At 41.0% G+C, this 12,690-nt stretch overlaps 1 protein-coding gene across 28 annotated transcripts in view; it reads left to right on the top strand.

Annotated features, from left to right (window-relative positions):
- The window catches only part of ROBO2 (roundabout guidance receptor 2), a 1,527,115-nt gene that overhangs the window by 1,454,593 nt on the left and 59,832 nt on the right, over positions 1–12,690 (top strand). For 16 of the 28 annotated variants that reach the window (XM_043538373.1, XM_043538380.1, XM_043538371.1 and 13 more), the window contains one exon: positions 5,317–5,499. In XM_043538373.1, the coding sequence (XP_043394308.1) occupies positions 5,317–5,499 (183 nt within the window). Of the gene's footprint in view, positions 1–5,316; positions 5,500–7,715; positions 7,743–12,690 lie in introns of all 28 variants that reach the window. The other 12 variants (XM_043538357.1, XM_043538358.1, XM_043538361.1 and 9 more) reach the window with 1 other exon arrangement.

A 12,690-nucleotide genomic window follows, 5' to 3' on the forward strand; every position in this document is an offset into this window, starting at 1 on the left:
TTGTTCTTCATTACTCTCCAATGGGAGGAAGACATATTTAATTATATTTTTGTCTGCAAGAACAATGGAGCGTTACAGGTCACACACATCCCTCATATGTGTTCTAATTAGTAGAACTGACAGCATTGTTATAGAAACACCTGCAGTATATGAAATAGTACACTGATACCTTGGATGACATATATATTACGTCTGATTAAATATCATATAAATAAATTCAAAATAAATGTAATTTGTTCCCCAAACTCCTTACAACTAGATTAATTTTGTTTTACGTCAATAAGAAACATGCATCTGTGTTCGTTTACTTTTCAGCTCCTGAAATCACAAAGCATATGTTATTTTGACATTTAAATGAATTATTACTTTTGCTCATGTAATTGCTAAGCACTGAAGGGTAGAACAAACATCCAGGCTGCTAACTTAGAAGGTAAATTGACCTAATTTGGAGACAGATTGCATCTTCCTCCAGAAGAGGGTCTGGGAGGGGATAAAGTCATCTGAAAGCTCCTCTGAGGTTCTCCTTGTGGAATTTCTTGTGCATCCACTACTGATGGAGGACCTGTTTCTGACCTCATTGTGAAGGCAGAATGTCCAGCCCAGGGCTTAAGGTTTCTATAGGGAAACAAGATTCCTTTCTGTAACCTTTCTACCAGGTGGTGCCGGTAGCAACAAGGGCTATGTTCATATTTAAGGGTTCCTCTTAACATTACAAAACACAACTAGCTCAAGCCCCCACCTAGAAATCTGGGAAAACTAATCATCATGCCTGGGTGCCTCTCCGAGGCCATACTTCTCCACTCGCATGCACATTGTCTGTGTATAACAAAAGACAATGTATATTAAAAGGAGAGGGAACACAGCAGTAATTTGGGAAAACACCCCAGTGATGATTCAAAAGCAGGCAAGCCATAGTAAAATACTTTCCACACAGTGTTGTCGGTGGTAGTCCTTTGTGGTGTGAAAAGTCCAATGGATGAATGTCCCTTTAACACATCACTCTCCTTTCCCTTCGCTGCACTCCCACTCATGATTTGTTGTCTGAGCTCAGCGGAGTCCACCTCCTGCCCGGAGGGGTGGGGGAAGGTTGGGTTTGAGTGATGCCTCTGACTACCCACCACTATCACTACCACAGCTCCCGCCTCACCCGGCTCCCTTTAGCTGGGTTCTGATGTTCCACCACTAGCCCAGTCCTCCCTCTGGTGATTTCACCAGGTAGCGGAGAACCTCACTGCTGCTGCCGCTTCTGTGTTATCTTTCACTGCAGCACTGTCCGCTCACCAGGTCTAAGGCTCAGCCATTTAGACCAGCTTATTAATGATTTTAGCTGTAGTGATCACTGTTAAGATCAAAGACTCTGCATGGACAGAAAATCATCTCTTTCTTTAATCACTGGAGGAGAAGGGTAAAACGGTATCTAAGAACCTTTTAACAGAGCCTACACTACCAGATAGGAGCACCTGTCCCGACACACTCTGACTTTCACTTGGATTTGGCATCACTATTCCCCTTAGCAAGTGAGGTTATAGTTAAGGGATATTAAATACAGGGGTTTTTTTTGCCCTTTAGTTATATAATAAGGATAACATTTTATTATCCCTCCATCCAAGTCTTAATTTTAACCCAAAACAGCCAAAATTGATCTACTTCAGCAGACTAGGTATTTTTGCTAGTCACCTAGACAGAGTGGATATAACTATAAAAATATGGTCTGCTCCTGAGGTCTTTCCCCCCCCATCAGTAGATGGCAGGGAAGAGCTCATTCAGTGCAGTGCCTTACCTTTCTTTGGATTCATGGACAACTATTCAAGAAGCTAGCATGTCCAAAGTGTTCCCCTGGCCTTCCGTTTCCCATGGCTTCTTCAGGAGCAGCACTTCCATTGCCTCACCATCTTGCTTCCTCTACAAGCATCCAAAGGGGTGGAAGAGGCTGCCTTCAGCAGGAATTAAGAGAAAGTTAATGGTGCTTGGAACAACATTAGCTCCCAGGTAGATTTCTACGAGAAAATGTACTGTGTCCTCAAAAGCACATGTGCCAGAGTAAATCTGCTCCCTAGTTCCACCCCACCACATCCTCTTCTGGCCCTTTGAGCCCAACCCGGGGGTCCACCCTAGTTCCACCCCACCACATCCTCTTCCGGCCCTTTGAGCCCCAACCCGGGGGTCCACGAGGAGAGAGGCTCCATGGAAGGGGAAAACACACTGATTTCATTCCTTTCTGGCCTGGGAGACTCCGCTTTATGGTGAGGGGTTCCAAGGGCACCAAAGAAGAGGAAAACATCTGATGGAGCCACTGCTCCCTCTCATCTTTTCCTTACCCACTGGTTTCCACTGAGTGTTTGGCCTTCGTACCATATAATGGGAAACACTGGGGCTTTGATAATTGGCCGGATAAAATTTAAAATTTACAGTGGACGAGAAGCTGGATATGAGTCAACAGTGTGCCCTTGTTGCCAAGAAGGCCAATGGCATTTTGGGCTGTATAAGTAGGGGCATTGCCAGCAGATCGAGGGACGTGATCGTTCCCCTCTATTAGACATTGGTGAGGCCCCATCTGGAGTACTGTGTCCAGTTTTGGGCCCCACACTACAAGAAGGATGTGGAAAAATTGGAAAGCGTCCAGCGGAGGGCAACAAAAATGATTAGGGGACTGGAACACATGACTTATGAGGAGAGGGTGAGGGAACTGGGATTGTTTAGTCTGCGGAAGAGAAGAATGAGGGGGGATTTGATAGCTGCTTTCAACTACCTGAAAGGGGGTTCCAAAGAGGATGGATCTAGACTGTTCTCAGTGGTAGCAGATGACAGAATGAGGAGTAATGGTCTCAAGTTGCAGTGGGGGAGGTTTATGTTGGATATTAGGAAAAACTTTTTCACTAGGAGGGTGGTGAAACACTGGAATGTGTTACCTAGGGAGGTGGTGAAATCTCCTTCCTTAGATATTTTTAAGGTCAGGCTTGACAAAGCCCTGGCTAGGATGATTTAGTTGGGGATTGGTCCTGCTTTGAGCAGGGGGTTGGACTAAATGACCTACTGAGGTCCCTTCCAACCCTGATATTCTATGATTCTATGAAAAGTTTTGGAAAGCACTGTGGCAGGTTTTGTAGCCTGTGGTTTAATTGCAGGCACGATGCAATGCAGTGCTTTGACATTTCCAAATGTATATAAGGGAGCCTGCATGCTGCCTTCTCCCAAACAAGCCACCATAATCAGTCAAGGTCTTTTCTCCCTTGACTCTACTCTCCAGTGTTTCCCAAAATTCCGTTTTTTCTTTATACTACATTTCTCAGTGATTTTTCAATAGAACTAGTAAAACCAAGCCAACATCCAGCATAACATTTGAACTATTTGTTCACAAAGGCAGACAGTCAGAATTACAAAGGATTGATATGAATAATCAGATAGGGAAAAAGCATAATAAAATCACATGGATTATTAACAGCAGTTCCAGCAACATAATACACTACATCACATTTATTAATAAGTAACTTCAACCACCTCTGAATGCAGTATAAGGTCTAAACCGAGCTTGTCACTAAGGCATTGCTGCAATTGACACCAATGACTGAGTAAGGGGTGCAGGCTCTGACAGATAGGGTATGGTTAGACAAGTAGAGCGTAATGAAGTAAAGTGAGCTCTCATGTTCTCTGGACTTGAGTCTCATTTATATTAAGGCCCCATTACACTGATTTGGTAATGAAAGGGAGCATTAAAGGGGATATTACATTTACATCCACTGCAAGGCTGCTGCAGTTGTGTAAAGGAGCATTAGTGGGAATAAGATTCAGGTCCTTAAAGTCTTTTCTTTCTTGCATCTACTTTAGCAAATGACCTTGTTTGTTTACTTTAGACTACAGCTAGTATGCTGACTCAGCAGCAGTTGTGTTCCAAGAAGTGAACAGTGAATTTAACCATTGCTGAATTATAGAAGAGGAATATATAAATGTTCACAGCAAGGCATAATGCTACAATATTTATAACAATTTGCCTGAAATAACCACTTTATTGCTACAGATACTCTACTTCCTACATTTGTGATAGGTTCTTATTTGCTAGCTCCCATAATTTGCTAGTTCCTGTAATTGAGAGTCCAAATATTTGCTTTTTATAATACGACATATGCAGCACTGGATCGTCTCCTCTACATCTTAAAAACACTGTAAGTAGTTTCACGAATGAGAGCAAGATATGTCTATGCTCTGAACATTAAGGTTGGATAATTTTGGCATCATTTAAAAAAACCCACACTGAGTAAGATGTTTTATACCAAACATGTACAAGATTACTATTCATTTTTTTTGAGGAAAATGTTATCTGATTTTCATATTTCTATAACTGCTGAATTTTTGAGTCTGTGGCTCAGATTGGAGAGGTGCGATATTTCTGAAGCGCGTTTCTAATAACTGAGCAATCACAGTGTTTGTCAGTTCTGGAGCTCCACACTTTGGCATTTGTGTGACATCCATCGTCAGATAACAGTTTAGATTAGGGCAGTGGTTCCCAAACTCATTCTGCCACTTGTGCAGGGAAAGCCCCTGCCGGGCCGGGCTGGGCTGGTTTGTTTACCTGCCGCGTCCACAGGTTTGGCCGATCGCGGCTCCCAGTGGCTGCGGTTCGCTGCTCCAGCCAATGGTGGCTGCGGGAAGCGGTGGCCTGTACGTCCCTCGGCCTGTGCCACTTCCAGCAGCTCCAATTGACCTGGAGCAGCGAACCGCGGCCAGTGGGAGCCGCGATCAGCTGAACCTGTGGACGCGGCAGGTAAACAAACTGGCCCAGCAGGGGCTTTCCCTGTACAAGTGGTGGAACAAGTTTGGAAACCACTGGATTAGGAGCTTGTTATCAAGCCAGATACTGAGCTACCAGTTCAGTTTTAAAATCAGGAGAAAGAAAATGGCACATATGCAGGAAGTCAATAAATTCCAAATCATTAGATACAATCAAGAGAGCATAAGGTCTGTGTTTCAGTCACTTTGTCTCTTTGTCTCTCTTTGTGGTGTTCTGCTTATACCCATATCAAGACCATTTCACAAAAATTGACTGTGAGCTGCCATCTGTTAGCTTACGGGGACAAGTAGTATTTTTTCAACATATGTTTGAATAACTGAAATGGATTGTAGGTTCTCTTGCAGGAAACATTGCCTTCAAATCTATGTTTGAACATCCTATAAATCCACACCTAACTACCTGTACCCCACCATGGAAAATTATTTTGAAGCACAGTACTGTTGGTTTTTTTTTTCCATTTCAGGTCTCTGGTTCTTGGTTGAATTACAGAGTACATTATAAACATGTGATATTGACTTTCCTTTGTTCAGGGGGTCGTAATGAAGTTGTCATCACTGAAAATAACAACAGCATAACTGAGCAAATCACTGATGTTGTCAAGCAGCCTGCCTTTATAGCTGGCATTGGTGGGGCGTGCTGGGTAATTCTGATGGGTTTCAGCATCTGGCTGTATTGGCGAAGAAAGAAGAGGAAGGGGCTGAGCAATTATGCTGGTAAGAACAGTAACTATTTACTACAAACTTGTCAGGTTCTATCACAAACAGGACAGAACTAATTTTAAAGAACCCAACCCTAACAATGCTGGTATTACAAATAAAGGTGGAATGGATGAATGTTGTATGCCTGTTTAATGTGTTCTGTAAAAGTGCCAGTGTATGAGAAGCTTTAAATGCATTGCTCTGGACCACATTTCATCATTACTGTAAGACAGTCTTTTACATCTCCAGCACATCTAGCATAACAAAAGTACAGAAAGGGTTAACTGTACCTCTCACCCAACCCTTGTTGCAAAAGGCAGTCTTTCAGTGTTCCCAACTCTAATTATGAGCTAGATTGTGAATCAGACTACATAACCACATGACAGTAAGAGGGAGTATGAATCTCCCACCAACTTCATCACTTTACTCCTATGTTTGCCCCAGATTTTGGGTTTAGGCATTAGGGTGACCAGATGTCCTGATTTTATAGGGACAGTCCCAATATTCAGGGCTTTTTCTTATATAGGTGCCTATTACCCCCCATCACCTGACCCATTTTTCACACTTGCTATCTGGTCACCCTATTAGGCACATACAAGTAAGCAGAGCTAATCATCCACTCACTCCTTATCTGGAGCTAGGGGCTGAGGAGGGAAGGAGAGGGGAATGGGAGCATTGGCTCCGTCCACCCCAACTCACTGGTGAGAATAGCTGAGCCTGTACTGGGGAAGTAATAATTTAGTGCTAGTATAGGCAAGCAATAAATTACTAACTTGCAGTAGGTGAGAAGTAGTGTCTCAGACATGTCTATGAAGCGCAATGCCTCCTGGAGCTACCCCAGCAGTGTGGAGCAGCTCTCACACACACATTTTGCTCAAGGCTCTGCCTACAGTCACAATCTAGCCTAGGAGAATTACATTTGGAAGGGAAAAATAAAAATAAAAATTCTCTTATTTTCCCTGTCAGATCTCTTTATTCTGTTTTGTCAGGACTGGTAACACTCCTATAGCTGATATATCTCAAGTTTCCTGTGGGTTATGGAGAAATCAGATAGTTATAATAAAATTGCATATGAATCTATTCAAAAAACCCGCAAGAAAAAAAAAAAACCTCCAACTTTTGGCCAATTTTACATGAAAAATAACTCTTAAAATATTGAGGTATTTTTTCCAGTCAGTTTTCTTGCCCAATATACTAATTAATTTTAGCACATTATTGGTTTCATGGAGGAAAACACCTTTCATGATTTGGCCCAGGTAAAGCACTGATGGCAATTCACGCATGTTTTACTGCTGGCAGTATTAGCATGCCAAGCTAAACTCACTCCAAAATCTTGTTGATTTCTTATTAATTCTATAGAGTGAGCCTGAGTGACCACAGTGGTAAAGTTACATTATTAGTAGACTGTGGTGTTTGCACATGGTGTTTTCTTTCTTCTCTTATAATTAATAATGTGTATATACATGATGACAGTTTCTACTCTGAGAGGTTTTGTTAATTCATGCAGATAGATATATCTGTATCTATCTATCTGTTTGTCTAATGAGGATAATTAACAGTAGGAGATAGTTACATTATTTTATTACTTTCTTACATTAAACTGATAACGCATCAGGATTTTAGCAGTCTCATTTCCTTATGGAGGTGTCATACCTTTTCATGTACTTCAAATGCGCTAACTAAATACGTACTAAGCCTAATTTTTCCAGAAGAGGAATTATTGGCTTATGTCTATGTGAGTTGGCATGGCACATTTTTGTGAGCAGTCCTCTATACTTTAAAAATGCAACTTAAATTGACTACCACAGGCTGTTGTCTAATGTAGCTCATTCTTTTTCATGACATTTGCAGCACCTAAACGTTATGTGAACATTGCATCGTGACACAGAATGGCCATTATCAGAATTGTGAAATGCTGTATGCTCTTAACAATGAAAGCTCATACGACATCATGTTTCAGAACTCATCCTAATATTTATGATAAAGAGGATAGCATGCCCACCTCAGAACTAACTTCCATCAAATGTAATTGTCAAAATTCGCTATTTACCTTTCTTCAACCTTTATTTCTCATTGGCTGCTGGCTGACTAGTGCTTAAAGCTCAATTGTTATAACCTGCATATGATTTTAAACCATAGATGAGTGAATTCCAAAGGAACCTTGTGCCCTGCAATTAGCGCTTGTTATCAGAGTCTGTAACTCACGATGTGTTTGCTTTCTTGTTTTGCAGTTCAGTCCTTCACCTTCACCCCTGCAGGTACTGTCCATTAGTCTGTCTCTTACCTCACCAACATGTCATTGCAATCATTAGCATAAGTGTTTATAATCATAGCAGGTACACAGAATTAAAACCAAGTGCAAGGAGAAACACTACAATTTCCCATCTGTTATAATAATGTGGTATTGACTCTGCTAGTGATTTCAGAAGAAGGCTACAATCTACCACAATTAACTTCTCTTTCATTATAATTCCGCATACTTCTTACTCATCCAACCCTTCTAAATTATGCAATTTTGAAAGGTAATTTTCAGGGCAATGCTTGAACTAACATAACTACGATAGGCAGGCATTAGTCACAAAGGGCCAAATTTTGCTCTTGAGGATTCGTGTATTTAACTTGCAAATTTCTGAAGGCCTCTGCACCTGGTCAGAGAAGAAGAACTCATCTCAGATTCCGCTCTTCACTTTACATGAATCTGCCTCTGCATGGGGTTTTCAGATCTGCACTTACGTCAAACCAAGCCAGTGATTAACCCGTACATACACACTGATACACTAGGTAGGTCTTTAAGGCATTTTAAAGCTTTTTATTCATTGAAGCATTTGCCTTTGTTCTGCCTGTCCAATCCACAACCAGCTTCATGTTATCATTTTTTTACAAGGCGTAACATACGGTAGGCCATTATCATGAGTGTGATTAAAGTTATGTGAAGAATAAACGAACTGTGGCTGAAACAGCAGGTTGCAAACAGCTTTGCCAACATATGTATGGACAAGACATACAGTGTATCCAGTTAATTGTAATAATTAATACAAATAATTGACCTCAATTCTCATATCTAAGCATGAGTGTCACAATCTCAAAAATTCTTACATTATCTCCATGCACTGCCGTGTACCTGGCCAATGTATTTCAGTATTTTCCAGTATAAGTGTGCCACATTTTGTGGCATGTAGTACACCTCCCAGTCATACCTGCCACATGCCAAGAGTTTTGACAAGGGACATTTTTCCAAATAAGTTGGGGGCTTGTGGGCCACTGGACTCCCAGCTACTAGTAGGCTGTGCATGCCTCTTCGTGAATTTTAGGTTATTTTCTCCTCAGAAAGTTGCAATAAAAAGTGGAGGAGGCAACCTAAAACTCACCAAAATGTACCCAGAATCCTCCAGCAGCCCCCAGACTCCTGGCTTACTTGAAAACAGACCCTTTAAAATAGTGCTTCTGCTTATCCTGCTGTAATTCCTCCTCCTTTTCCCCTGTGCTAATGGGTCCCCCTCTTTCTCCTTTCCTCACATTATGCTCATTCTCTACACTCCCTGTACAGTTAGCTCCTCTCGCTGCTGCTCATTGGAACCTTCCACTGTTCCCTTCTTGCTGCTTCTCTCCAGCTTTGTCTACAGCCTGAAATGCTTTTCTCATTTCATTGGGAGGCACAATGTGAATGCTTTAAACTCTAATCACGTACTACTGTATATCAGTATCTTAACTCGTGTGTGTTCTGAACACATTGGGCTAGATGCTGATCTCCCTCATGATGAGTAAGTCCAGAGTTACTGCAATGAAGTCCATTTACACTGGAGGAACAAAGGAACAAAATCTGACCCATGGTCTTCAGAAACTGTCACAATTAGCACAAAAATGCATTTGGAGATTAACAAAATCTACTGATTTATGTCTAGGCTCAGAGTTCCCCAAGAAGAGTCTCAAATCCACATGAAGTTCCTGACAGTATGAATTTGGAGTTGATTACATGATCTATAGTCACAAAATGTTGAAATTTTCACTGAGCCAAACACCTCCCTGTTTGTACAGATCTGACAAGACTCAAGGCTATAGGTTGTTCCATAGTCAGTTTTAACCCATGTATGCTAAAATAGATTTCAGGCCTACATTTTTAGACAGGCATAGGACCAAATTCCTTATCAGAGGTGAATTTCAGTGAAGTTACATTGGAGGTGAATTAATCCGAATATATTTGTTTGTGAACGAAGCACATTTTGCCAAACATCTGCTTCCTTCATGAATACATAAACATGAATATCTGAATATGTAAAAGAACTGGTCAAACTGTTCATTATGTGTATTTGTGATAAATTTAGATTTTTGCTTTGCTTCATAAACAGAACTGGTTGGAAAGTTTTGAAAAAACAAACAAAAGAAGGAAGAACATTTTTTCAGTTTATTTTGTGTGAAGATCTTTTTTTGCTTTCCAAGTCTATTTGCAAATTATTCACAAACTGACCATGATTTTTTAAAATGGTATGTATTCATTATTTGAAAATATTTGCTAAATATTTGGACTGATAAATTTCTGACTATGGGTCGTTTGTGAATCGTTCACTTTGACTGTTTGCTATTTACGTTGTGTGATTGGCCACCATAAAGGTATTGTTTCTGCTGCATGACTGAATCACTGAAATATTTTAATCAGAAGAATAGTAAATAGCAAATGAAATGCTGCTGGTACATAGTTGGCCTGGGGAAGATTAATCTGTTGGGCTAAAACTTAGGTAACTTTCTGGATTAGTGAACATTTTCACATATTCACAAATAATGAATAATATGACCTCAGACATGGTTTTTGTTTACTTACAATGGAACAGCTGTAATATGTACGTAGCCTTCTGGTTCACAGGTCACAGCTTGTAACATCCCAGGTATGATTCGTCAGCGGGGATTGAACCTGAGACTTAAAGCGCTAAAGGCATGAGCGTCTCCCATGTGAATGAAATAAGTGACTCCACTAGCTGGGAAGCAGTAGTGACAAAACCGGAACCAGTGGGTTAAATATATATTCTTGGAAGATGGCAGTGTATTAGCAAAGCAAAAGCTGGACACTGAGGTCTGTCAGCACCACAAATGCATGATTTATTCCTTATTTAGCAACTGGTAGTGCAGATTGTAGAGGACAATTTGGCCTGACATTTCTGTGCACCTTTGACACCCTGTAGAAGAGCAAAATTGCTGCTATGCACATTGAAACTGAGTTATACACTAATTCCTGTTCTTCATGTTCACCCTCTACTCACATTCCCCAGATACAAACATGCACCACAGGTTTGGACATGACACGAAGGGGAGCTGGCACAAAACAGATATCCCTTCTAGTACAGTATGCAAGTTCTTTCACTCCCGTCCATTACAATTCTGGAACTGAATTCATTCATTTAGCAGGGAAAGTTACAAATGTGTCATCACATTTCTACACAGATTTCTGTACAGTAAATGCACATACTCCTGTGGAAACAAGAGAGACTCGCTTATGCTCAAATAAATTTGTTAGTCTCTAAGGTGCCACAAGTACTCCTTTTCTTTTTGTGGATACAGACTAACACGGCTGCTACTCTGGAACCTGTCAATATATCCGTGTATCTTTTTTGTGTCCTCCAACTCATTGGTGTGCCAAGAACCACTCACTTGAATACTCAAGGTGTTTTCAAGAATGCACAGGCCATCAGCCATGCAAGGAAAGTAAATGTGTATGTTCAGTTATGAGTAGATAAGCTTATTTAGTGACTAGTGCCCTAAGGGATTAAAGATTTTGTGAAACTTAATAAATATAAACAAATTAAAACCAGGAAATTATGGCGTTCTAATGTTTCATGCATAATTCGTAAAATTGTTAGAGGAGTATAAATTATTTGACAGAATCATCCAAAGGCAGGCAGAAGAGTTGATGGAATTTTTATACACTGATTGTCTGTTCTGAGTTAATGCTTATTAAAAGAGGATTAATCTACATTCATATTTGGGGAACAGCTTATCAGGAAAAGGAATGAGACTAGGCTGGCAACATGAAAGTTTTCATTTATGGCAGGAAAATGTGGCCTATTCGAGATAGGCACATAGAAAGCTTTCTGAAGCTTCTTGCCTCAAAATGTCAACGTACCATATATTCGTATTTTTCCAGTTCTAGCAGGCATGAAGATTAGGTTTAACCTTGTCAAATAATATTAATAAATAGCATCGGTACTTCTTTATATGTTTAAAAAAACACACAAAGGCTCTTTTAACATATATTCTTCTTCATACAAATATATACTGTATAATTTCTTTACATTGTATGCAGTTTAAATGCACTTCTGCATTTTTGCAGCTCTTGCAGTATAGTCTGGCGAGAATCCCTTAGAAATCACTATTCTTTCCCCCTCCTCCCCCATCTTCTTTTGAAAGCCAGTCTCCTCCCGGCACCTAATGCAGGACTTCAACCATTCTAAGAACATATATCAGATACAGATAATGCTGAAAGACCTTTCATGCTTTCTCAGTGATAAAAGACAAGAGAAGATGGGTTGGGTTAGTGATAGAGAGACCCTCCTAAATATGGCAGGCGACCAGCTTGGCTTAATGGTGAAATCCTAGCGGATCTTAAACATAAAAAAGAAGCTTACAAGGAGTGGAAGGTTGGACATATGACCAGGGAAGAGTATAAAAATATTGCTCGGGCATGTAGGAAAGATATCAGGAGGGCCAAATCGCACCTGGAGCTGCAGCTAGCAAGAGATGTCAAGAGTAACAAGAAGGGTTTCTTCAGGTATGTTGGCAACAAGAAGAAAGCCAAGGAAAGTGTGGGCCCCTTACTGAATGAGGGAGGCAACCTAGTGACAGAGGACAGACAGTGGAAAAAGCTAATGTACTCAATGCTTTTTTTGCCTCTGTTTTCACTAACAAGGTCAGCTCCCAGACTGCTGTGCTGGGCATCACAAAATGGGGAAGAGATGGCCAGCCCTCTGTAGAGATAGAGGTGGTTAGGGACTATTTAGAAAAGCTGGACGTGCACAAGTCCATGCGGCCGGACGAATTGCATCCGAGAGTGCTGAAGGAATTGGCGGCTGTGATTGCAGAGCCCTTGGCCATTATCTTTGAAAACTCGTGGCGAACGGGGGAAGTCCCGGATGACTGGAAAAAGGCTAATGTAGTGCCCATCTTTAAAAAAGGGAAGAAGGAGGATCCTGGGAACTACAGGCCAGTCAGCCTCACCTC

The sequence above is a fragment of the Chelonia mydas genome, chromosome 1, assembly GCF_015237465.2.
Source record: "Chelonia mydas isolate rCheMyd1 chromosome 1, rCheMyd1.pri.v2, whole genome shotgun sequence".
In the NCBI taxonomy this organism is placed as follows: Eukaryota; Metazoa; Chordata; order Testudines; family Cheloniidae; genus Chelonia; species Chelonia mydas.